Source organism: Ailuropoda melanoleuca, chromosome 13, assembly GCF_002007445.2.
Source record: "Ailuropoda melanoleuca isolate Jingjing chromosome 13, ASM200744v2, whole genome shotgun sequence".
NCBI classification, from domain to species: Eukaryota; Metazoa; Chordata; class Mammalia; order Carnivora; family Ursidae; genus Ailuropoda; species Ailuropoda melanoleuca.
This window is the reverse complement of record NC_048230.1, coordinates 57,521,610-57,548,506: the sequence shown is the minus strand read 5'-3', so window position 1 is coordinate 57,548,506 and position 26,897 is coordinate 57,521,610. Positions and strand designations below refer to the sequence as shown.

At 52.9% G+C, this 26,897-nt stretch overlaps 1 protein-coding gene across 2 annotated transcripts in view; it reads right to left on the bottom strand.

Moving 5' to 3' along the window:
* Positions 1-26,897, bottom strand: part of PREX1 (phosphatidylinositol-3,4,5-trisphosphate dependent Rac exchange factor 1) — a 186,872-nt gene that overhangs the window by 66,183 nt on the left and 93,792 nt on the right. For both annotated transcript variants that reach the window (XM_034639807.1, XM_034639809.1), the window contains exons 6-10: positions 21,289-21,450; positions 14,448-14,581; positions 7,625-7,743; positions 5,900-6,049; positions 3,596-3,743 (exon numbers count right to left, since the gene is read on the bottom strand). In XM_034639807.1, the coding sequence (XP_034495698.1) occupies positions 3,596-3,743; positions 5,900-6,049; positions 7,625-7,743; positions 14,448-14,581; positions 21,289-21,450 (713 nt within the window). The remainder of the gene's footprint in view (positions 1-3,595; positions 3,744-5,899; positions 6,050-7,624; positions 7,744-14,447; positions 14,582-21,288; positions 21,451-26,897) is intronic.

The following is a 26,897-nucleotide window of genomic DNA, read 5'->3' as shown; positions in this document are numbered from 1 at the left end:
TGGTGGCTGTCCACTTGTGTATTTTCTGGTTCCCCACTGGACAGTTAGCTCCATGAGGACAGGGGTTCCTCTGTCCTGCTCCCTGCTGCACACAGTAAGGGCTCAGTAAACACTGAATGAATGGCACGGAAGCACAAATGAATCGATTCTGTCTACCCAACGCTCTGCTCCTCCCATGATGCCTCCACACAAAGGCTCAGAGTTTATTCCCTGATTTTCTGAGTTGTGTCTCGGAGCAGAGCATTAACAGGCCACCCCCAGGCACACTTCTGTCACTCTGGTCAGCACGTTGCTCAGCATGTCACATGCATTTTCTCAAGGAGGCCTCTGACAATCCTGTGAAGCCTATTTGATTATTTCTCATTAACTGGTCATTTACTGAAGCTCGGAGAGGTTAAGAAACTTGCCCACAGTCACACAGCTAGAAGGGGAACCAGGGCTTGCATCCAAGTCTGACTCAAAGCCCAGCCCTCAAAAGTTATGAAGATAAATCAGACACGTTTTGCATTCATGGATTCCCTCTCTTGTGGCTGTGTGGCCTTACACAGGACCTCTTCCCTCTCTGTGCCTCAATTCTCTTACCCTTAAAATGGGGATAATGGCAGTGACCTGCCTCACAGTGCTGTATGCAGGTTAAAAGGCATAGCCACCTGCCGGTGCCTGGAGCAGAGAAAAGGTTGATAATTATGTCTGGGTGCCTATAGGTTCCTTCTACCCATAGGGACCAAGGAGGCTCCTGCAGGAGACTTGGGAGCTGAGCCCTGGTGGGGAAGGAGGAAGGTCTGGGCACAGAGCAGAGCTGTGCCGGGAGAAGAGCTTTATTACAACAGTCTTCTGCAGGAAGTCTGGTCCGTAAGGCCCCGGTGATTGTAAAACACGCTTCAATCCTGGCCCTGTTTCCAATGGGCGGTAAGAGAAATCTCCCTAATCCTTCCTGAGGAGACAGAACACTCCGCTGAAGCTCTAATCACAGACAGGTTATCCCATCTGGCTGGACTGAGTCCCCAAGGGGCCTGGCAGGAGGCGGAGAGGTCATCTGACCCAGGGCGCCCGGAAGCAAGCCCCTCCCGAGAAAAAAACCTCGTTTCTGCCCAGGGATTACAGACTAGCTGACGGAGAGAGCCAAGCCGCCCTTTCCCCGCTTCCCGCAGGTCCCGGGCCCACACTCTCCTCACCACACACCCTCCCAGGGAGCTCGCGGCTGGGGTTGCTGACCCCTGGACGCAACAGGGCAGCCCCAGTCCAGGGCATCCCCCGACGACCCCTCAGGAGCCCAACCACCCCCCAAAATCTCCTGCCTGCTGCCCCTTCTACCACAAGCCTCAGGCCATGACCAGTGAGCTCCGCCCCAGCTCCACACTTGGGTCCCAAAGGCCTGTCCCACGCACTGCAGACCGAGCAGCTTAAACCTAGCTGCCGCTGTGTCCTGTCTCTGCATCTTCTTCACCTGGCTTCCAGGACGCCACACTTGCCCCGAGTGCCTCCTACCTCTCTGCCTGCTCCCTCTTCGGTCCCTTCCTCCTGACGCCAGCGGCCCCAAGGCCCAGTATCTGTCTCGGCTCTCTCTGCACGTCCCCTTGCAGAGTTCAGTCCCATGGCTTTAAAAACCATCAAAATGGGGGCGCCTGTGTGGCTCAGTCGTGAAGCGTCTGCCTTCGGCTCAGGGCGTGATCCCGGCGTTCTGGGATCGAGCCCCGAATCAGGCTCCTCCGCTGGGAGCCTGCTTCTTCCTCTCCCACTCCCCCTGCTTGTGTTCCCTCTCTCGTTGGCCGTCTCTCTCTCAAATAAATAAATCAATCTTTAAAAAATAAAAAAATAAAAATAAAAACCATCAAAATGTTTTGATGGCGCCTGGATGGCTCAGTCGGTTAACATCTGCCTTCAGCTCAGGTCATGATCTTGGGGTCCTGGGATCAAGCCCCGCGTCAGGCTCCTCGCTCAGCAGGGAGTCTGCTTCTCCCTCTCCCTCTGCCCCTCCCACAGCTCGTGCTGTCTCCCAAATAAATGAATAAAATCTTTAAAAATAAATACAAATGCCCACATGCCCCGCCTTTACTTCTTCAACCCAGTCCTTTCTCCCCAAGTCAAGATCTATATCCAACTAATGGTCAACATCTCCGTCCAGGTGTCTACGAGTCTCAAGGGAACCTGTCCAAAAGGGACCTCTGAGCTCTACTCCCGCCCCCGAAACCCACTCCTCCATCCATCTCCCTCCCCTTCTCAGCAAGCAGCAACTCCAGCCTTCCAGGGGCTCACAATCCTCAACTCTCTTTTTTCTCACCCGCCCAGCAAATGCGGTCACTTTCAAAATGATCAGAATGCAACCACTTCCCCCATCTTTACTGTGACTCCCTTTGTCCAAATCACCTCTCCCCTAGTCCGCGGCAACATCATAACACAGAGGCTTGTATCCAGGGCCTCTTCAAGAGCTTTTGGGAAGTGGGTGGGTTATAAGTCAATACGTTCTCAAAAAAGTCCCCGCCACCCAGGCAAACTCCCCTCCCCTGCTGGACCACAAGCTCCGTGAGGTTGGCACCCTCCATGCGGACCGCCACGTCGAGCGCACAGCAGGGCTGACACACAGCTTGGCAATTTTAGTGGGACGGCGTATCCGCCGCCCCCACCAGGTGAAGGAGATATAAATCTGGGTTTGAGATACACCTGTGCTCTGACTCCTTTGATCCTTGGTTATAAAATGGGGGCAGGGGGGAAAATGTTTTACTATTGGGAAGGAATGTATTTCCCAAACAGAGACGCTGGAGGCCCTCAAATCCTGAAAGCTTTCAGGAGCCTCCCCTTGTCCCTCACGTGTAACTCAGGCAGGGAGGCCTCACGGGANAGGAGCCTCCCCTTGTCCCTCACGTGTAACTCAGGCAGGGAGGCCTCACGGGACGCCAACCCTGTCCACACCCTGGTCTCGGACTTCCAGCCTGTAGAACCACGAGGCGTTAAGTTTCTGTTTAAGCTGCTCGGTCTGCAGTGCGTGGTGACGGCAGCCTGCATGGACTGATGCAAAGGCCCACATCTGCTCTTCGGCGCTTCCAGCAACTCTGACGTCAACTCCCTGTGTTAAAGACCTCTTCGCTTGAAATATCTATGGTGACTTCCGTTTTGAGTGTGAGGACAGTGTCTCTCAATCCCGGGTGGGCAACCCATTAGTAGTTTGTGAAATCAATGCCATGATCTTACTTCACATTATTTTTTAAACAAATGAAGAAATGAGTAACATACAAAAGACAAGGCAGAATAGCAAAGAAAGAGAACAGAAAAGACACAGAAGAGATACTTTCAGAGCATACCCAGCACGGTAAGTTTCGTGAAACTGGCTTCGATCATGCATCACATGGATGTGTGCCCCAGGTGACAACATAAAATTTATGTTCTGCAGTGAGTTGCGGCAGGAAACATTTGAAAGACCTGACGGGGGACCCCACTATCCTTCCTGACCTCTGAGGTCTGTTACACGAGGATGCAGGTGCTTTAGCGGCTCTGCCCCGCAGGGCTCCGGGAGAAGAGCCAGGTGGGCACAGTCTGGCCCACCCGCTGCCGGGGACCAGCCCAGGCACCCCGCAGAGGCCTGGGTGGGGCCACTCACTTGCCGAGGAAGCACTTGGGGACGGTGCTTAGTTTTCTCCGGCGGTCCTTGATCAGGTTCACCTTCTTGTTCATCATCATGTGGTAAAGCTTCTCCCCCTTCTCCGCAATCATGACGTAGGCGTCCCGCTCCATGCCCAGCTTCAGGCCTACGGAGGGGACATGGTCAGCACTCAGGCGGGCGTCGGCACCGGGGAGCAGAGGAGGGCAGGCCTGCGGCTCCTGGAAGCCCGCCGCCCAGCCGCCCCCATGACTGCCCCAGCCGGGGTCACCTATAGGGCACTCACTGTGTGTCAGCCACTGCTCCAGGCACCTGCCATTGGCTCCTGGCACAACCCTGCTGGGGGTGGGGGGAGGATGGCTGATCTCCCCCATCTTACAGATGGCAAAGCTGAGGCCCAGAGAGGTTAAGTCCCAGGGTAATAAGCAGTCAAGCTCATTTGACCCTTCAACCTGACCATGGGTTTCCACATTCAGAGGTTATCAGAAAGCCTACTGAGTTCTTCTAGCCAGGGATAAAAATTTGCCCATTTCTTTAGACAATACACACAGAACCCTGACCAGATCCCTGCCCACATTTTCTACTTGGACCCTGTCCACTCCTGACAACTGCAGTGACAAATAACAATAGAAAATGCTGGAAGTGCCTATTATACGCCACTTAATCCTCAAGAAACCTGTTAGGCAAAATTATCCCCCTTTACAAATGAAGACACAGAGGCCCAGAGAAATGAAACTGTCTGTCTGTTCCCCAACTAGAAGTGGCGGAACCAGGATTTCGACCCAGATCTGTGCTCCTGATCCCGGCCTGCACCATCCCCCGGGGGCACACCCAGCCCTGAGGTCAAGGTTTGGACAACACCCGATCTAACGACTGAGGCCCACGGAGGCCACACCCTACTCGTGCTCGCATATACCCTGCAAGGACCACAGCTCTCCATTCTGACCACAAAGACACTGATCAGCCACACCCAGGCCAGTCCACACCCCTGAACCACACCCCCATCCTGAGCACACGCCCAGCCCTGACCAGTTGCAGGGCTCACAAGCTTGCCAACCAGGGGCCAGCTTCAGGGGTTAGCTGGGCCTCAAACCACTGGGAAAAATTGTGAACAAAATTAAAAGTCAAGAAATACCACCTGAAAACTTAAAATCTAGCTTCTCTAGGGAAAAGAAAAAACAATGGATCCAGCCCTGCTGGGCCCATATTCCTGAGAGATGGTGGTGACTTGCTCACGGATGGAAGTAGGAGGGAAAGGGAAGTGGGCGGATTTGGCAGAAGTAAAGGGACTCCATATACTGAGTTTGGGGAGTGGGCAGAAACCAAGGACGGCACCAAGAGTTTGAATCTGAGGCCCCAGGCAAAGGGAGGAACCAGGTACTGAGATGGGGAACCTCCAGGTTTGGAGCGGAAGGCAGGGTGGAAATCAGGAGTTCTGACTAGACACGGCAAGTGTGAGAGGTCTATGACACACCCAAGTGGAAGGCTGCAGATTCGGAGAAAACTGCCTCGGTTTCCTCCTTTGCAAAGGTGGGGGGAGGGTTTTTAGGATCATGTGTCAAATTTCCCAAGTATGGTCAAATCCAAACCGTATTTAGCAGCATTACAACCCTGTGCAGCAGGAACTTTTTATCCCCACTTATCAGACGGCACCACTGAGGTCTGGCAAGCTAAAGTAACTTGCCCCCAGACATAACACAGCTCCCTTTTCCCAGATCTCTGCACAACAACCCAAAGCCAGGTCCCAACCCCACCCAACTACCACACCCAGCCCTGCACGACGTTATGCAAGCTGTCTCGGGGGAACCTGGGCCCAGAGAGATCTGTGACCACAGTCAATGAGCGGCCCCCAAGCATCCTCCTCCCAGATGCAGACTCTGAGTCTCAAGCACAAAGAACCCTAGTTGAAGGTAACAGAACCATGGGGGAGACAGAGGCATGGAGGGAACATCTTGGCTACCAGCCCTCAAGGGTGAAGGGTGCCAAGAATCTCAGGGTGACCAACCATATGACCCTTGACCCTTGGGCAAGTCCCTTCCACTGGGCCTCAGTTTCACCATCTGTCGAGTGGGCTCTAACAGATGCCCTCGGGTGATCTAAGATACCACCAAGTTGTAACACAGCCCTTCAATGACCTGCTTCTTATACCTCCAACCTCTCTGGAAAGGACCCCAGCTCCTTCCCTGGACGCAGTCCTCACTCTGCAGACGTGACGAGCCTAGGGGAAGCCATACACACCCCAGGATCCCAGGAAAGCCCTCCAGAGCCACCACTCTTCGGAGGCCCAGGAGAGGGCCCACTCACTCTCACGCTGTTCCCGCTCGCGGATGATGGCATCCAGCCACTTCTGCTTCTCCTCCGCTGTCTTGGCCATGCAGACGAACCACTTGTTTTTGGCCGTGTTGTGGATCTTCCAGCCGTTGGTGACAGTGTAGCCATTGCTGTGGTAATCCGCTGGCAGGGGCAGAAGGCAAAGGTGGGTGAGCCCGAACTCAGCCATACAACTCTGAACGTTCCCCGCTACACGCGTGAAAGCAAGATCACGGGACCAGCGCATCTCGCTCCAGAAAGGCAGGGTGGCAGGGGCACCAACAGGAACAGGGTCTGAGAGCTGAACTTGCAACCCTTNAGCAAAGGTGGGTGAGCCCGAACTCAGCCATACAATACTCTGAACGTTCCCTGCTACACGCGTGAAAGCAAGATCACGGGACCAGCGCGTCTCGCTCCAGAAAGGCAGGGTGGCAGGGGCACCAACAGGAACAGGGTCTGAGAGCTGAACTTGCAACCCTTCGAATGCTCACTCCTTCTCCTCTCTATTCTCTGCAAAGAACAGAAGATCTGCAAACGAAGATCCCCACCCCCACCCCTCAATTACAGGGGCTTCAAGACCCCACAGTCCAGGCACAAATGCAGGAGTCCCAGAGCCTGGGATTTGTCCCAGCCTCCCTGCCCATCTCATCTGGGCACTGGGACTACTTAAAACCTAGTGCAAGCCCAACAAAATCAAGTCCGGGTCCCTACGCACTGCTCGCTGGGATGGGGACTGGCCACCATCTTTAAAAACGGGCTATCATTTTCCAGGGAAGTCGAAGCTGCCCATACCCTAAATCCGAGGAGGGGGTCCACAGGTTTAGTGACACTGCCAAAGGAGTCTGTGTCTCAAAACCAGCTAGGGACTCCTGCCCTCGCCAAGCCCAAGGGCGCGTGCAGAAATAGGTTCACACAAGACTGCTCACAGCCTCACTGTGCATAATAGCAAACCGCAGAAATGACCCAAATGTCTATCACCACAGGCATGAACAAGAGCGTCACACAGCAGTGGGAACCAACACCGTGCAGACGGCTACATGCAGAAACACAGAGCGAGGTGCGAAAGAACACACAATATTTTATGACCCTTTAGACAGATACATAAGGCGAGATCTATACAACCACATGGATACATTTAAAGCCACTTAATATGCACATAATGATATAACCATTTAAAGAAAGTTTTGAAACAAATTTTCATTAAGATGTATACTAACACATACCTAGGAGATAAAAATGTTTTTTAAAGAGCAAGAAAATGATCATCAGACAACTTGGACAGTCACCTCTGGCGGACAGGAGGTGCTGTGACTGAGAGGAGTCTGTGAGGGGCTTCCGAGGTGCGTGCAGCGTTCAGGTATTAACTTGAATGCTGGCTACCCAGGGGTTCACTCGATGTGCATTACGTTTTAGATACTTTTCTTAGGTAGGTTACATGTCAAATCAAAGGAAAAACCGAGGGGCGCCTGGGTGGCTCAGTCCGTTAAGCATCAGACTCTAGATTTCGGCTCAGGTTATGGTTTCAGGGTCATGAGATCAAGCCCCGCATCGGGATCCACGCCCAGCACGGTGGCCTGCTTAAGAGTCTCTCTCTCCCTCCCCCCCTGCACCTCCCAACCTCACAAAGAAAGAAAGAAAGGAAAGAAAAAACTGAAACAGAGATTGTGCCTCAGAGCAGGTGGGACTGGAGCTCAGGTGGGCCTTGGGGTTAGGGTCTACCTGTCCCATCTTCCACATTCTCCACCTCCATGACTTCAGTGTTGATTCGACCCCTGAAGATGTAGAGGGAGCCATTGATGGACTTGGTCCTCTTGGTGGATTTCTTGCCCCCGGTGACCCTGAAAGACAGCAGGAAGTCAACAACCCCTACGTCTCACCTAACGGGCTGGAAAGAGCAAAGGGAAGCAGAGCAGTAATCTGGAAGGGCGCCCGCGGATGGCAGGAGCACTGCACTGGGCTCAGGAGCATGGGTTTTCAGCTGCAGGCTGGGTGACTTGAACAAGTCACTTCTCCACTTCCAGACGCAATTTCTCCATCTGGAAAACAGGCTCGTCGCCTTGCTGACCTCACAGAGCTATAGCTAACAGTTGACACTGATGAGAAACTAACTAGAAGCAATAGAAACTCATCCCTCTTGGCTCGAAAGTGGGTAGGGGCTCTCAGAGTGTCTAATAGAGGGGTCTTCCTGAAATCAGACCAGAGAAGAAGGGTGCCCAGAGTCAGCGGTCCACCCAACTATCCACATCCACCGGCCCACCATTCATGCCCTAGCTCAGGTCCATCTGCCACTCACTCAGTCACTCAACAAACATCTGACCAGAGCTTCCTATGGAGAGGATGCCAAGTTGGGGCCAAGGCAAGTCACTCATCCATGCATTCAACAAGCACTTTAGAGAACACCTACTGAGTGCCAGCACTCCGCTAGGAGCTGGGGCTACAGCAGTGAACAAAACAAAGTCTCTGAGAACTCATCCTCCAATATGAGGGGGCAGGGGCACAGAGACAGACACTAAGCAGAGAAGTCAAAGACGAGTGATGTCAGGAGTGCTAAATGTGTGATTAAATAAAGCAGAGAAGGAAGTCTCAGGGCTCGAAGGCCACTCTGTAGTATATGCAGGCCCCTCTGCTCCACCAGGTGGGGGATGTTCCCACATCTATTGGCCTGATGTGCACCTGTCACTGTAATTGTGTAAACTACATGTTATGTAAGTGAGGACATATGAATATGGAAAGAGAGTTGTCTCCCTGAAAATTAAACTGTTTTGGAAAGACTTGAAAAAGGTGAGTTGCTTTTGTGTTAAGGGTGAACTTACCCTCAAAGAAGAGACCTTGGCTCCCGATGAAAAGAATGTTTAATGAATGCAATGTGTATGCTTTTAATTAAAATAAAATACTGAAGGTTTGTAAAAAAAAAATAATAATAAAGGAGATGGTTGGAGGGGGTGATTTTAACTGGGAGTGGGGAGGGAGAGGGGTCAGGGGAGGCCTCATGAAGAGGTGGCTTTGGAGCAAAGACCTAGGGAAGATGACAGAGGAGCCTAGCAGGATATCTGGGGAGGAACATTCCAGGCGGAGGACACAGCCGTCGTGCCACATTGCAAGGAGCAACAAGCCAGCTGGTGGCTGAAGCGGAGTGGGTGAGGGCGAGTGTGGGGAAAGGGGTCAGAGCGGCCACACAGCCCAGATCCTGCGGGGTCCTGTGGGCCAGGAAGATGGGCTCCTCCTGCCAGTGTGAGATGGGGGCCATGGAGGGTCTGAGCAGAGGAAGAACACGATCTGATCCAGGTTATAAAAGGCTCCCCCTGGTTTCCTGCAGAGAAGGGACAGCAGGTGGGGCCAGCAGAAAGCAGGGGGGGAACTAGGAGCCAACGAGCAGCGCAACGGTTTGTGCGTGCCTACCCACGTGCACCTACACCCATGCACGCATGTATGAGCTTCTGTAAGCTTTTCATTACAGCAGAAAATCCGTACAGGGAAAAAACGCCCAAAGAAGGATGTGGCCCGTTTCACTTCTACAGAGTGAGCACCTCTATCATCACTGTAAACACCCCAAGAGCCCCCCACCGTGCCCCCTTCCCAGTCACTCCCCCCATCTCCCCTGCAAGAGTCACCACTATCCTGACCTATGACCTGTGGCTTCCTCTGCCTATTCTGGAACTTCACGCACATGGAATCACAAAGGCTGATGGTGACAGGTATGTCGGTTGCTTCCCGTCTGACACAGTCATGACTGTTCTTGCACGTGTCTTACGAAGAACACACGTGCACGGCTGCACAGGTCATCTACCTGAACTGCTGAGTTACGAGGGAGGCACGTGGTCGGCTCTACCAGAGAATGCCAAGCTGTTTTCCAAAGTAGTTGCACCAATTCTCCCCGCCGCAGTAGAATAGGAACATTCCAGTGGCTCCCCATCCTCTGTAGCGAATTTCCATGCCAGCCATTGTGGTGGGCACAGAGTCACGGCTCATTAAACATTTCACTGGTATCTCCCTGGTGAGTAACGGGGCTGAGCACCTTTCATGTTTATTGGCCATCTGGTCCTGTGGCCACAGGCTTTTGTGAAATGACTGTCCCTTGGGCATTTTTCTGTTGGGTTAACTTTTTCGTGATGATTTATAGCAAGAGTGGGCAAATGTTTTCTGAAAAGGGCCAGAGAGATAGCAAACATTCTGTTTCGTGGGCTCCATGGTCCCTGTGTCAACTATTTCACTCCACCCTTGCCACAGGAAAGCATCCACGGACAGCACCAAAACAAATGGGCATGCTGTGTGCCAATCAATCTTTATTTATAAAAACAGACAGAGACCCAAATTTGACTTATAGGACTTCTTAATATACTTTGGATGTAAGCCCCCTGTCAGTTAAATGGATTGCAAAGATCCCTAATCCGTAGCTTAGCTTTTTACTCTCTTCACAGTGTCTTTTGATGAGCAGTTTTTGATTTTAATGTAATCTGATGAATCTATTTTTCCTTTAGAATTACACTGTTTGTCCGATTTTTGTCCTTTGCTTACCGCCAGACCGTGAAGATAGTCTCCTATGCCTTCTTCTGGAAGCCTGATTGCTCTACCCTGCACATTGAAATCTGTGATCCATCTGAAGTTGATTTTCTGTGCATTGTGTGAGCTGACAGTCAAGACTCAGTTTCCCCCACTGGATATCAAACGAACCAAATGACCACTTCCACGGGGGTCTGCTCCTGAACTCGCTCTTCTCTTCCACTACACTCTTTGTCTGACTTTGCACCAACACAACGTCGTCTTAATAACTGCAGCTGTGGAGGAAAGCTGGGGTCCCAGCAGTATGAGGCCCCCAGCTTTGTCCTTTCTCCAACTGTCGTGGCGATTTTGTGTTTCTGTACAAATTTTACAGTCATTTACACATACACACACAAAAACTCCCTTCTGGAATTCCTACTAGAATGACACTGAAGTTCTGGCCAAAGGAAGGGAAGGGACTTGCTGAATAAGTGGGCATGGGGTGAGACAGGTCAGCATCAAGGTCAACTACGGCTCCGGCCTGGCCTCTTGGGTAAATGGTAGTGCGTTTACTCAGAACGAGGAAGACTCGAGGAGGAAAAGGTCTGTGGCGGGAGTTGTGATGAAAATGAAGAATCTTGCTTTAGACACAATTTAAGTGTGAGCTGTGTGCGAGACCCCCAAAGGAAGCCAGAGAGTGGTAATTCTTCTCTTTACGTACACGTGCCAGGCCTTATTCTAACCCATTTACATGTTTTATAGTACTTCATCTAGAAAAACAATCCTATCGGATGGGGAGGACTTTTATCCCCAATGAACAGATAGGAAAATAGAGGCACAGAAAGCTGACGGAACTTGCCCAAGGCCGCAGGGCCAGTGAGCGGCAGGGCCTCTGTGCCCTTAAGCCCCACACACTCCTGCTACTTCTAAGACGCCAACAAGTAGTTCAGGCATTAGAGATGGAGCTCTTCTCGGGTTCTTCTCTTCTTGGGGGCCTCAGTATCCATTCCGAAGAATGGGGAGGTGGGCTCTCAGAACACTCCTTCCGCCTCTGATATCCAAGGAGCCTCTACTTTAGAATTAGGCCAGAAACGCTCTGAGTCAGAGACCTTCCCTGACCCGTGTCCCGGACGGGCGGTGCCCCGCATGACCCAGGCACAGACAAAACAGTCGGCAGACACCTAGCAGTGGCAGGCGTTTCCTGTGACCACATCAGTCAGGCCGGCAGTTCCATCCACCCCTGCCCAATCCCTCTGGGACCTCTTGGAGCCCAGCCCTCTGGCTCCCCATCCAGAGGCAAGGATGCTGGCCGCCAGCCATGTTCTCTCAGGAGACAGATGTGCCCTTTCCCTCCAGCCAGCCTGGCTCACTCACAGAACTGAAGCAGGGAATGGCCTTAAAAGAGCTCATGGCAGCCACAGGGCCAGCCCTTGAAGGCCCACTTGGAATCCGGCACCAGCAGAATCAGTCACTATTGCTCCAACAGGTGTGACCACACGGACGGAGGAAGGGTGTGCGCTAGGCCGGCCGAAGGATGAGCAAAGTCAGTCAAAGCTGGAGCAGGTCACACACGACCGAAGGGACATTGTTTTCTAAACCCCAGTGTTCTGGGAAAAGTGCCTGCTTCAGACAGCCCAGGGCGGCTGGCAGGGAAGGGCGGAGGACTCTCAGGATGGGCCCAGCGAGGAGACGGGAAGCAAGGAGGAAGGAAAAGGGGGTGCTCGTGGAGGGACTGGGGGACTTGAGACAGACCCAGACAGACCTACCAGAGTGGGCAGGAATGAAACATCAAAAAAGGAAGACACATTCCAGGAGATGGTAGGAGAGGGAGGCCAAGGCCTTTAACCAGAAGGACCAAATGCAGAACAGGGAAGAAGGGCAGAGGGGGAGGGGCCCGTGGTTGAAGTGCCTACTATGTGCCTGGAGCTGCACCTGTGCGTGAACAGGCACCCAACATAGTTGGAGGTCAGTTAACAGTAACGGTAACGGCAGCTCACCCTTATTTTGTGAGCTTTACTACATACTGGGCACGCCTAATGTATTTGCTCTTCACCATCAGTCTTTGAGATACATACAATAACGCACCTGATTTTGCACATAGGGGAACTGAGGCAAAGAGAGGCAAAGCCACACAGCTAGAGAAATGTGAACAGGGGTTCAACTGTGAGCGGCTTGGCTCTACACCAAACTACTGTAAGAAGGGGTTTATCATCCCCATTCTACAGAAGAGAAAACTGAGGCTCAGAGAAGTCAGGCTGGAGGAGAAAGAGAAGCCCACACACATGCAAGGAACGCCGTCATTCATCCTGTGGAAAGGTTCCTCACAATGACCTTAGGAGGCCAGCAAAAACAGACAAGGAAAAGGACACTCAAGGACAGTAAGGGACATGCCTAGAGCCACAAAGGAAGGTGGAGGCAATGCTGATGGTAGGGCCCAGGGTCTGGACCTCCCCTCCGCCTTAGCTTTTCCTAGAGAAAGGAGTAAAGAAGCCTCTGGAAAGTCACTGTCTCAGCCCTAAAATAAGGTAACAGGAAGGAGGATTCAAAAAGGCTTCTTCAGGGGCGCCTGGGTGGCACAGCGGTTAAGCGTCTGCCTTCGGCTCAGGGCGTGATCCCGGTGTTATGGGATCAAGCCCCACATCAGGCTCCTCCGCTGGGAGCCTGCTTCTTCCTCTCCCACTCCCCCTGCTTGTGTTCCCTCTCTCGCTGGCTATCTCTATCTCTGTTGAATAAATAAAATCTTAAAAAAAAAAAAAAAGGCTTCTTCAGAAAACTGGAAGAGAGGGATCTCAGTCCACCGATCTATCCACCCAGCCAGCCACTTGTTCCCCTACCCCTCTGGCTCCCAATTTTCCCTCTCTCCAACCATCCATCCACCCATCCACCCACTTGATCATTCAATGACCCAACCCTCCATCCCAGAATCCAACCACCCCAACAACTATCAACCAACCATCCATCCATCCACCCCACTGACCATCTAGCTATTAATCTCCCATTTTATGACCATCCCTCCATCAATCCATTCATTTCAACGTCACACATGAAGGCCCCAACTCACCATTCATCTGAACATGTCTGCCAGCTCATCATGCCTTCATCCACGTCTCCAGCCACCCAAGCACCCGTACATTCCCCGTTTTCTGTCCATCCCTCCATCCAGCCAACTCCTACACCTCCAACCACTCGCCCCTTCGTTCCTTCATCTACTCACTCATCCATCCACAAATCCATTCACACATCCATCCACAATCCTCCCTGCCCCCGCTTCATCCATCACCCACTCGTCCTCCAACCCCCCCCATGCACCTGTCCCTCCTCCCATCTGCCCACACTTCCCGTCATTCACACTTGCAATCATGCACGCATCTGGACGTGTCTACCACTCACCTACCCATCCATTCATTCCTCGGCTCTACAAAGTGTGGGAAGCTCCAGGGAAAAATACAAAGGTGACAAAGATACTATTCTTTCCCTCAAAAAGCTTGATAGTGGAAGAGCCCTCTGCCCTCAAATCCCCCACCTTTGGATCTTAGAATCATAGGATGATAATGTCACAAAGACTCCCCAAATTTCTGTGACCGTCTAGATCCACACTGTCCAATACAGCAGCCACAAGCCACGTGTGGCTACTGAGCACTTACAACGAGGACAGGACAAACTGAGAGGTGCTGTAAGTGTAAGATATGCAGCAGATTTTGAAGATTTAGTGTACGAAGCAAAACAAATACAAAATATCTCTTTAATCATTTTCAAAAATTGATTATACATTGGTTGTATACATTAAAATAATATTTAGAGATATATTGGAAAAAACAAATGATTTAAATTCACTTGCCCTGTTTCTTTTTGAATTTTTTAACGTGGCTGCTAGGAACATTTTAAGTAACACATGTGGCTCGCATTATATTCCTATTAGGCAGTGCTGACCTAGAACAAACCCCTCAACTCAGAAGAGAGAAGGGAGGTCAAGAGAGGGAAGTGACGAGCCTAAGGGGTGACCGTGAGAGAGACCTTCAAGGTCCCACCCAATCCCTGCCCAGCCGCCGCCCCAGCAGCTCACCTGGATTTCCGCTTGCAATAGACCAGCAGGTTGTCGAAGAGGAAGAAGGCCCTCTCCTGGATGTTGCCCGCGGAGATTTTTAAGAGAGTCCCTTGGAGGAGGAGCTGGGTGCAGATGTCCGTGAGGTTGGAGCCCTGGGAGAGTGATGAGGGAGCAGGAAATGAGCTGGCCAATCTGGAAGAGCACTCGGGGCTATATGCTTCCTTCCGGAGACGGAACCTACCACTTCCTCGCTCGCGGCCCAAAACCTAAATGCGCCACTGTGGGAAATCTGTCAGCAGACAGAAAAATCCAAACTATCTGATCAACAGCTTCTGTCTGTGGAGCAGGCTGGAACAATGCCGGGGAGAGCACATGAGGAGGCCCATTTCATAGAAGAGGAGCCTGTGCTCGGAGAGGGGAAATGACCCACCCGGCCCACGGCCCGCGGCCCGCACTGGCGTCCGGTTTTATTTTGGTTCAGTTCTTGCTTGAGGCTTAGGGTTTTTCAGGTTTGTTTTGTTTTTGCCTATCCCTTCCTCATTTAAGTCTCGGCTGGTGATGGTATCACCCCAACAAGCATGCTGGTCGAGCATCAGTAAGCGTTTGCCCCTGTCTTCCAAGCACCCATAACCCTCTCGGGCACACAGCAGAGCTCAGGAAATGCCTACAGAGCCGGTGCTAAACACAGTGCGAATGCCATCGGGGCAGGACTCTAGCCACAGACAGAACACAGGTGGAAGCAGGTCTCAGACTCTACCCGCTCACCTCTGCTAAGGGACGGGAGCGCCTACGACACTCACTGTGCGTGCAGCTCCCTGAATCTCTGTGACACAAGGCGGAGTACAGAGCTCTCAAAGTGCAAAATGAGAGGAGGCTGGGAACACACCTGGGAGGGCCCAGGAGGCCAGCTACGCAGACTGCTCACCTGTCGCAGGAACGGAGTTTAGCTGGCACTCAGCCATCCAACCACAGATTCCGTTCCCCAGCATCCCTGGTACCAGTGTGGTCATGTTTTTACAACGTGTGCCCCGTTTTTACAACATTCCCTTGAAAGAAAACAGCTTCCTCTCCTCTCCCTCCGTCCCCTCTTGTCACAGGCTGGAAGACAGCGGGAGTGAAGGCACACACTGTAGCAGACAGCTGAGCTAGAAGCTGGGAGGAACCTGGGTCCAAAGGGAGCCCCCTGCCCCCCCCGCCGGCTCTGCTGCTGGGAAATCAACTTCTACCTCATTTATGCCACCCTCTCTCCTTTCGGCAACCAGCCATGCGCTTGAACCCACACAGCAGGATTTGGACCAGGCCCATCAACAGGGAGACAGCGGGGTGCCTGTGACATTTAGGCCTGAGGGTTACTATGCAAAAGAGGGGTTCAGGGAGGTTCGTTTGACAGACCTGCAGATTACAGAGGCGGGAGAATGAGACACGATGCTGTCTCTGCCCAAAAATGAACTTGAGAAAGACAGAGGGAGAAGTGTGCCCCGTCTCCTTCCCCAAACACATGACACCCAGAACCAAAGAGGAGCTCATACCCGATGAGGCACGCTGACTCAGTTATTTCTGAGACCCAGGAAGGGGAACTGGTTCTAGAAACGCAGAAATCAGGCTTTCTCCTAACTGCCCACTGAAGTCTCCCTTGCTCCATGCAGTGTCCCCTGAGCACAGCAAACTCATCTCCCAAAAATGCCAGAGGTCCCTTTGGGGCTCACTTGGGGTCCTGGGACACCCACCTCCTTGAGGTCAAGGGCCAGACAGCCTTGGAAAGGAGCATGCGCCTGTTAACAGAAATCACAGCATGGACGCCTGCACCCTGCAGACGGGGATTAGACTCCACACACAGCCACCAGGGGCTGAGTGAACCCACCGCACCAGGGCTCGGGGCTCTCAGGATGAAGAGCCCCCAGACTCCCAGTATCCTCGCCAACAGGGTGAGCGTGACTCCTGGGGTGATGAGGCTCTATCCACGGCCCACGGGCCAGCTCAGGGCAGAAGCCGTTCAGCAGCTCCTGGAGGCCGCCTGCCTCCCCACCTCGTCCCCTCACCTCACTCATGCCCACTTCTCTGCCCTTCCAGCCTCCAAAGGGGGATTCTAGCTGCTTGGATCCAGTACCTGGCCGGGCTGCAGGGCCCAGAACCCCGACGTCACACAGGCCTACCCCTGACCTCTCTGTCAACGTCCAGGGACCACAGAAAGCAGTGAACCCAGCCTGGGAAGCTGCCCCTCCAGCCTTGGCCAAAGACCACCTAGCAAATACACCCGAACTGCCAAGGACACTACCAGCGGCTGCCCCGTCCGCCCTCGCCCTACTGAGAAGCCCAGCTGGCTCTCGGTCTCCCCAGGATCCCTGCCCCTGGGTCAGGGGTGGTGCCGAGGATCGGACACACAGGGAAGAGGCTGGGCACCAAGGTGTCCGCCAGCCAGGGCTAGAGACTTGCGGACAGTGTAGACGTGCTCGACCTGAAGCACTAACACGGAGAGAAGATGGGGAAAGCTTACCACCTGCCCGTTACTGAAGGCAGACACTTCATGATCTGAGCCGCCAGGCGCCCCTGCCCACTACTGTTCTAAGTGTTTTACACAAGTCCAGTTCATCCTTATGACAACTCTCATTTTACAGATGAAGAAACTGAAGCACAGAGCAGGAAAGTGATTTTGTTCAAGGTCACACAGCTGGTCAGCGAGCGAGCTGGGATTTGAACCCAGACAGGATGGCCCCACTACCCGGGGGAGGGGGAGGGAGGGCTGCCTCTTGGAAGGTAACCTGACAACCTGAAGGGCTTTTTATGAGACAACCGGTCTAGAGCAGGGGTCTCCAAAGGGCAGAGACCACAGCTCCCTGGAGCACAAGGCATCCCAGGAAGGGTGGAAGGACCTATGACAACTTCTGTTTATGGTTTCTCTCTCTCTCTTTTTTTTTTATTTCAATAACAATTTTATGGTTCCTCATTCCTGTTTCCTTCTGTCCCCCCGTGGGTGAGTGGGCAATTGATGGTCTCTTAAACCAGCGTTTCCAGAGCCAGCGAGACGAGTGTGACCTATTTCCTTCTTATTAAGACCATGCATTTCTTTTTATTACTGTGAGCTTCGCACAAAAGTCCATGGGGCTTGCTCCCCAAGTGTCCCTCTGCGGGAGGGTCAGCCCACACCGGGTATGAGCTGTATGTAGCTGAAGTTGCATGATGCTTTTTCATCTAAAAAAAAAACTAAGCATGAAACCCGCTTTGCGGCCACAGCTCCTCCTGACATTTACGGAGCAGCACCGGTTTGAGTGCTGTGGACGCGTCCCTCCCGAACCCTCAAGTGACCCAAGAAGGGGGACTGCCATTATCCAGACTTTTCAGATGGGGAAACTGAGGACAAAGAACCCCTCCCCGCAAAGAGAGCTTGGCTTGTTTACTCGCTTCCACGGTATTGCAACATCCTGCCATTTCCTTGTGCTCCGTAAAGTGGATTTATGGCTTAACTTATCTGGTTTTAAGTAAACCAGTCTCACGACTAAAAAGGACAAGCAGCTTAGGGTGGATGGGAGAGGGGGAGGAGCCAGCGATCAGAGATCAAACTCAGGATGCAAGCCCAAGCACACAGCCAGAGAGCAGCCGGGGAGAGGCTCCCCCTCCTCCCACAACGAGTCCCTTGCCAGCCATATTCCAAGAGCTCGATGCAGCCAGCTAACCAGACTGGCGAGAGGTCAGATGGAAAGATCGGTAATTATCAGGAAGATTATCACCAGTAAGGATCTGCAACCACGGCCATTCACCACAAACTACACCCTAAGTCACACTGTCCCCGAGGCTGTAAGGACAGAGCGCGTGAGGCCACCGCAAGGAACTTCAATGTTACGTGTCATTTCTTCTAGCTATGACACATTATTTTTACAAGTCACCTTGAGGATCAAACTGCATTTAAAAACCTTTCTATTACTGGGGCGCCTGGCTGGCTCCGTCAGTGGAGCATGTGACTCTTGATCTCCGAGCTGCGAGTTCAAGCCCCACATCGGGTGTAGAGATTACTTAAATAAATACACTTAAAAAAAAAAAAAACACCTTTCTACTGCACAGGAAACCACTCTACTTTTTCCAAAGAGCAGTCACACTCCAATTTTCACTTTATCCTCAGAATGACACCAGGAGAGGGGCCCCTGGGTGGCTCAGTCGGTTAAGCTCAGGTCATGATCCCAGGGTCCTGGGATGGAGCCCCACAGTCAGGCTCCCTGCTCAGGGGGGAGTCTACTTCTCCCTCTGCCTGCTGGTCCCCCTGCTTGTACTCTCTCTCTCTCTCACACAAACAAATAAATAAAATCTTAAAAAAAAAAGAATGACACCAGGGGATACCTTTAAGAGATATTATTAGTCAAATTAAACAACCAAGGGCAAATGGAGGCCAAGAGAGCAGGACAGACTTGCCTGAGGCCGGGCAGTCTATCAGTTACAGGGCTGGGCCTCCAAAGCAAGTCCCCATGCCTCAGTTTCCTCAGCTTTCCAATGGGGATCATGAAGGCACCTCCGCTTAGCCCTGGCGACATGTAATAGGGGCTCAGTAATTGCCAGAAATTCTTATCCTGCCGCATGCATCTCCTACCCAGAAACGGTGATCGAAATCAGGGCCACTCTCCAACTGTGGATTTTTCAGGGTCTAAAAGGGCCCCCAAAGATCCTCAGTTCTTATTTCCCTAGGTCCTTCCCAGAAGTAGGCATCGAGAAATCACTTCTGCTCCGGCTGCCAAAGTGCTTGCTCAATCCTCCTCTCCACAGGGGCCCATGTGAGAAATTTCTTCTTCAGCTGGTTTCCAGGAAACTCTCTGTCTCCCAGAAGAACAGTTCTGTCTTCCTTTTTTGAAAAATAAATATTGAGTAACTTATGTCTCCTGCTCTCCTCACCTTGGCTGCCAGGAAGCTCAAAGCCCAAACAGGCTTAAACACATCCTCCACTCTTTTTGCTCTTCAGGAAAGCGTGTTGGCTGAAAGTGGCCGTGTGACCCCCTGGTCAATGAGATGAGAGGGGAAGTCTCTTTGGGGCTTCTGGGAGAGGTTTTCCTCCACCGAGAAGAAGAGCTCCCTCTCACTGAGCTGGCCGCGCCCCTGTCTCCTACTATGTGGGAACACAGGATGCCTGGAGCTCCCGCTCTCATGGAACCGGGAGGGGAAGGCCAACAGGCTGCAAGAGACAAAGTGGGAGCTCTGACATCTTGGGGCTGAAATGAGTCTTGAGACAACTGACCCTAACCGACACACCAGACGATCTGATAATTTGCAGTCGCAGGACACAGAAACCAAGCTACATACATTTTAAGCAGAAAGAAATAAGGGGCTTCCTTCATCATCGGATGGTCTAGGGGAGCCAGGAATCCAAACCAGGGCTCCCAGAAAACCAATATCACTTTAGGGCTGGCCCACCCCCCACAGAACCACTGCCTCAGCCCCAACTGGGAAAAGGAAGAATCACACACCCCTGCCCGCGCAGATCCTCCAGGAAATCACCACCCAGGCTGCATCCAGGCCCTCGGGAGCTGCCGCCTCCACTGTCAGCTGCAGAGCCATCCCTGCCTGCTAGATACACACCACCAACAAGCAGATGTCCCATGCCCCTGGATACCCAGGGCGCTGGAGCCTGGACCCTCTGAAGATGCTACCACGGAAAGCCAGACACGACTGGGGCTCTGCTCTGCTGCAAAAACAGCCCAGGGGCCTCTGCCCCACCCCATCTTCCAAATCCCCAGCAGCTGGATCTGAGTGTGGCCAATCACATCCCAACCCTGAACTACAAGGGGGACTGAGCAACCCAGCTCTTCATTTCCCGGCTTCGGCAGGACGGGAAGGCCCAGTGGGAAGAGGACGGGGACAGGGCAGCGCTAATCCACACAACCGACCTCCTCCCTGAAAGCAGGCCCCTCTCTACAGCCGGACTCTCAATCTCCACAGTGACACGGAGTCACATCCAGCATTCCGGAATGCAAGGGAAAGAAGTGGAAATCCCAAAAGTCGCAAGCGCCAGAAAACCCAAAGGCAGATGATTTAGAGAAGAATCTAGACGTCTTTCATCTCTGCTTTTGATCTTCTGTGCCGGCTGCATTTACTCTGATACTGATTTTTTTTATTTATTCAGATTTCCCCATTTCCTTCAACAGATTTGGAGGAAATCTCTGATAATCTAAGGAAGACATGGAGGTTTAAACAAATAAATCTAAGAAAGATGTGGAGGTTTAAACACATGCACAACGAAAAGATTTCAAGAATCCCAGACCCCCGCAGTAAGCATGACGATAGTAATATAATAGCAACACTTACCATTTATTGAGTACCTACTGTGTGCCAGGAAGAGATGAGACCATTTATTGAGTACCTACTGTGTGCCAGAAATAGATGAGACCATTTATTGAGTACCTACTGCATGCCAGGAAGAGATGAGACCATTTATTGAGTACATACTGTGTGCCAGGAAGAGATGAGGAAATAGGCAGGTCAGAGAAGTCAAGACATCTGCCTAAAGTCACCCAGCAAGGGAGCATCAAAGCCAGAATTCTGTCCTGGAGTAGACCCGTAAGCACTACCATGGGCCTTGGCATCAAGAGCTCAAAGGCCTACAGACACCAGGCAGAGAAGGCAACGTGTGAAGGAGAGAGACTGGGGAGGACTGGGGGGCAGTTGGGGCTGAGGAACACCGAAAGCTCTAGTGGCTGTGGCCGTGGAAACTGGGGGCCCCGTGCTACTGATTTTTCAAAAGAAATGTGAAATCTAGACTTTTATGTGGACTTCACTGGAAAATAACTTTTTTTTTTTTTTACACACACCATGGAGGCCAAACAAAACACAGCCGGCAGGCTGAATGCCGTGCAGGTGCGTGGAGGCCCCGCCCCGGACGCACCTCCCAGCCCTCGATGTGGGACTGCAGCTGCTCCAGTGCCTCCAGCTTCTCCATCTGCCGCTTGGTCTCGTTGATGTTGGAGCACACGGTCTTCATGGCCTGCAGGGCGCTCTGCACCGCAGGGTGGTCTGGGTGCTTGCCAGGAGTCCTCTTGGCCAACTCCTGGGGGGACAGGAAAGGACAGGAATGAGAGACATCAACTCACTGGGGCCCAGACACACAGCCCTGTGCCACATCCCAGCTCTGCTCTGTACAGACTGGGTGTTCTGGGGCTGGGGAGTATCACTGATTCATTCACTCATTCAGTAAATGTCCTCCGAGCACCTTCGTCATGGTAGAGCAGTATTTTAGGGCCTGGGGACAAATGAAACAGAAAAATTCCTTACCGGGTGGGTATCACATTCTAGTAAAGGAGATGGGCCAAAATAAAGAAGAATCACATGTACAATACAATGTCAGGCACTGATAAATGCTATGAAAGCAAATCAGAATGACAGGCTACATACAAGGTCTTGGAAAGGGAGGTGTTCTTTCTTTCTTAAGATTTTATTTATTTATTTGAGAGAGAGAGAGAGCACAAGCCAGAGGATGGGTAGAGGGAGAAAGAGACGCCCTGCTGAGCAGGGAGCCCGACGTGGGGCTCGATCCCAGGACCTCAAGATCATGACCTGAGCCAAAGGCAGATGCTTAGTCAACCGAGCCACCCAGGACCCCAGGAGGTGTTCTTTCAAATGGCAGGTCAGGGGAGGCCTCTCTGAGATGGTGACATTTGAACAGAGACTCTGGATAAAAGCAAGGGAGGGAGTCCTGCAACAGTCTTGGGGAAGGGTGCCAGACAGAGGGTAGAGCAAATGCAAAGGGTCTGAGGTGGGAGCATAGACGGCATATAAGGAGGAACAGCAAGGAGGAGGTGTAGCTGGAAGGGAGTAAATGAGAAAGACAGAAAGGAAAATAGAGAAACATGACGGACATCAGGAGTCAGAAGGAGGCCACAGATACAGACCCCACCCAGCCCCAGTCTTCTCATCTGTAGGACAGGTATAAAAACACCCCACCCTCCCAGGGACCAGGACGGACCGTATCAAGCGGCCAGTCCAGGCAGGTCCTATTCCACAGCCCTCCCCCACCCCCAAGCGCAGGCCTGGGCCGAGCTGAAGGCCAGGCTCGTTGTCGTCAAAGGGCTTCAGCCACGCACTACGTGTGATGAGAGAGAAACAAGAGGGAGAAACTGGCAGGACCTCAAGATTGCAGGGAAGATTTTCCTGCCAAATCTCAACCGACAGGACCGTGCCAGCAGAGATGGGTCCCTTAACCATCTGATCCAGACGTGCCCAACAGTTCCAGTATCTCCCCACCTCTCTGCTCCCTTGAGAATCACGGACGTGGCGCTCTAATGTGCCACACGTGGGTACCAGAGCTGGCTCCGCCCCTCTGCAGCCAGGTGACCTTGGGCCAGTCGCCCTCCACGCTGAAAAGCACTGATAAGGAGGACTGTGGTGAGGAAGAGGAGGAGAAGGAGGCTGGCAGCAGTTCCCACGCACTCAGCCTTTACTCTGTGCCTGAGAGGTAGGGTCCGTTTTTATCCCCTTTAACAGATAAGGAGATTGAGGCAGAAGAGCCCAAAGCCCCGAGAAAGTACAAGGAGGAGCCTGGACGTGAGCCTGACTGTCTGGTTCTGCTCACAGACAGTGAATCCCATACTGAGGAAAAGGACCTCCGCAGTCAAGTACACACCTGGTAGGCACTCCGGCTACGCTAGCCATCATCAGTCTGTTGTCTGACAACACTGGCTAGGTGGGACAGCATGGCAGTCTGCCAGCGCGTTGCTCGGAGCACTCCGAGCAGAACACCAGCTCCAGAACGTCCCTTCATTCACTTCATTTCTGCCCTGCCTGGAAACCAACAGCCTCTTTTCTGGAGGACAGGTCCTAACGGTGCCAAGGCCCAGATGTTCTGCAACATCAGGGCCCCGAGGGTTTCCTGAGTGCCTGCTCATGCTCCGGGGACACAGAAAAAGGGAAGCAAGGAAGGGGGAGATGGAGCCCCCTCTCTGGCAAAAGGTGCTCCCCCCGGGGAAGGGAGACCAGACAACGGCCCCAAGCAGTGAACACGAATGAGATAAATCAGACAAGATAAATCAGTGTGACCTGAAGCTTTGGGGAAAAAAAGAGGTGAGAGCAGGTGCCGCCCCCCGAGGGAGCATCCCGAGGCTACTGCTGCTCAACCACACAGGAAAGAACCTGGGTTGGCACCAGGTGTCAGCGCAGCTGTGGGCAAGGTGTCAGCGCTCAGCCCGAGAGGCAGGATGGAGGGTGGGCGCTGTGGCCGGGGGAGCACAAGAGCCGGGGCGGCAGGGGATGCGCTGAGGAGAATTCTGACTTCCACAGCAAGATGGTGACAAACAGTGCCAGATCCTGGCAGATAAGGAGCTCATTTCATAACATCAGAGTCAGAGAAAGAACTCCAGAGGAATGACCCAAAGTATCCAATAGGAAATGGGCAAATGATGTGAAGGGGCAAATCTCAAAATGAACCCCCCCACCACCACCCTGGTCCAGCCAGCTGCCACCTGGATGGCTGAAGTCAACTCCGTGGACCCCGCCCCCACACCCCCCCACAGTCCATTCTCCACACACAGCCAGAAGGATCCTGTCAGAACAAAGTGAGACCCTGTCCCTCCCCTGCTCAGAACCTTCCTGAGCCACCTACAACACTCAGAGAAGACGAAGACCCCACAATGGCCCACAAGGCCCTGCCTAATCTGGCCCCATCACCTCTCGGACCTCACTCCCCCACTCTCTCCCTCAGATCCTCCTCTGGCCACCTCACTGTTCCTCAGACACAGTCCTGTCGCAGGACCTTTGCACTGGCTCTTCCCTCTGTCAGACTCTCCCCCAGGTACCTGTACAGCCCCCTTCCTCACCTCCTCCAGGTCTTTGCTCAAATGTCACCCTGTCAGTCCCCCACTCCTGGCCCTTACCAACCCTCTTAGTCTGAGATATTTTCCTCCACAGCACCCGTCCCAACTCTACAGCTATATTCACTTTCTATCCACCTAGCCGTTGTCTGTCTCCCCCAGCAGGATGCTGGTCTCACAGAGGTAGGGCTCCGGACCGTTTTGTTCACTTTGTATCTGCAGCACCTAGGACGATGCCTGACACGCAACAGTCGCTCAGCGTTGGTGAGTAAGTAAACGGCCTCCCAAACGCTCGACACCGTAGCACCAACCTAACCCTCTCCCAGAGGGAGTCAGGAAGGCACAAAGGGATCTGCTAAGGAAAGAACATTCTCCCTACGGATGCACAGCTTTCCAGGGCTGCCCGCCCCCTCCCCCACCACTCACCGCACATAAAGGTTTTTCACGGGCCACCTAACATCCTGTGGAGGCCTCCGAGTGGTCCACATCCCCACTCCGGGGAACACGCCACTCCCCAGCCATCCCCTTGCACCAAGAATTGATGGCAACACCTCCCCAGTGGTGACGGACCACGGTCCATCCCCAGGAGCGCCACACGCCTGGTAGCCAGGGACACAGAGGGAACAACTGAATGGCAAGGTCTTCGCGCTGAGTGTGGGCGACAGCTGCATCACCTGCAGACAGATGTGGGAGGTGCAAGACACACCGGAGCCCGTGCGGGGCCCCAAGGCTGCACCCTGAGCAGCCATTCTGCAAAAAGCATCCCTGCTACAAGCCCCCTAGAGCAGCTGTCCCCAGCAGACGGCTCCTAGGACACGCCCTATTTGGCCCCAGCATGTTAGACAAGTTTTGAACCAAGATGACATTTGGAAATCAGGAGCTTGCACATAAAAGTCCCAATTTCTGGATTTAGAAACGGCTGGCAACACTACGGTGGCATTTCCATAGTCATTCAGTGAGTAACTGGGGGGGGGGTCCCTACTATGTGCCAGGCACCATTCTGGGCACTGGGGGATAGCAACAAACAGAACAGGCCCAAACCTTTGCCCTGGCCAGTAGCTGACAGCCTACTGAGGATTCAGAAGATCAATCCATATACCACGAGTTATAGAACAGAATGTGAGTTAGGGAAAGGGCCTGTGAAGAAAAATAAAAACAGGGCGAGGGGACAGAGAATGGCAGAGGTACTTCTGCTACAGCTGGGACGTCAGGCAAGGCCTCGCTGAGGAGGGGACAACTGAGCAACAGAGGCCTGACAGTATTAGAGCGTGAGCCTCAGGGTATCTACAGTAATGATGTCCCAGAAGAAAGAGCAAATGCAAAGGCCCTGGGGCAGGAACATGTTTGTTGTGCTCAGAGAATGGCAGGGAGACACCTGTGGCCGAAGCAGAGCCAGCAGGGTGGGAGAAGAAGCAAGGAGGTCAGAAAGAAACATAACTGAACTGTGTAACACATTATGGGTGACAGTGATGGGGAATCCAGATTTCGATCTGAGTGACAGCTGCTGGGTGGTTTTGAGTGAGGAAGTGACATGAACTGGCTTACGCTCAGCTGCTGAATTGAGAAGAGACTGTGGAGGACAAGGGCAGAGGCAGGAAGACCCAGGGGGAGACTGTAGCAGGGGCCCGGGAGCAAGGTGGAGTGAAGGAGCTAGAAGGGCTGGACTCAGGATAGATTCCGAAGGCAGAGCCAACAGGACCTCCTAACAGACTGGATGGACGGTGAGCCAAAGACAGCTCGGGTTTGGCCATTTATAGAAATGGGGACAAGGGGGTGGCGGGGAGGGGAGCCCAGTCTGGGGAAAGAGGAGAGCCGAGCATTTGTTTTGGACATGTTAGGTAGGAGATGCCTGTCTGACCTCCAAGTGGGGAAACTGAGTGGGCAGGAGAACAAGCCCGGAGCCTGGGAGACAGGTCCAGGCTGCACGTTGGACACAGAGATGGGGCTTCAAGCCACGGGGACACCACAAGGAGGTGGCGTGCGGGTGTTCATAGCAGCGCTATTCAAAACAGCCAGAAAGCGGAAAGAGCCCAAACACTCCTCAAGGAATGAATGGATAAACAAAATGGGGTCCCATACAACAGAATACTATTCATCCATAAAAAGGAATGACGCTCCAATCTGCGCTGCCCTGTGGACGAGCCTGGAAAACACTGTGCTAAATGAAAGAAGCCAGACACAAAAGGGTACATATTATATGACCCCGTCTATATGGAAGGTTCTGAGCGGGCAAACCCCCAGAGACAGGAAGTGCATGAGTGACGGCCAGGGGCTGGGCCAGGAGGGAAAAGCCCAGGGATTGCTGATGGGTCTGGAGTTTCTCTCGACGGTGATGAAAATGTTCTAAAATTATTATAATGAAGATCGCACAACTTCTGAATATATACATATTTTTAAGAGGCCATAAGGTGGATGAGGCCACTCCTGAGCAAGTCTAGAGAGAGAAAAGGACCAAGCCCTGGGCCCACCGATGCTTAGAGGCCCAGGAGGTGTCGAGCCAACAAAGGAGACTGCAAGGAAGGCGCCAAGGGTTTAGGAAGCAAAGGAGAACAGGGGGCCTGGGGTGGCAGCTGCCCCCTCTGGACAGATGTGCCTGTCCAGTTTGCCCCTCACCTGCTCCAACCCATTTCCATGACATACCAGGCCCTCGTGGGGCCCAGTATGCCTGGAGTTTGAGGGGCAGGGGCTATCC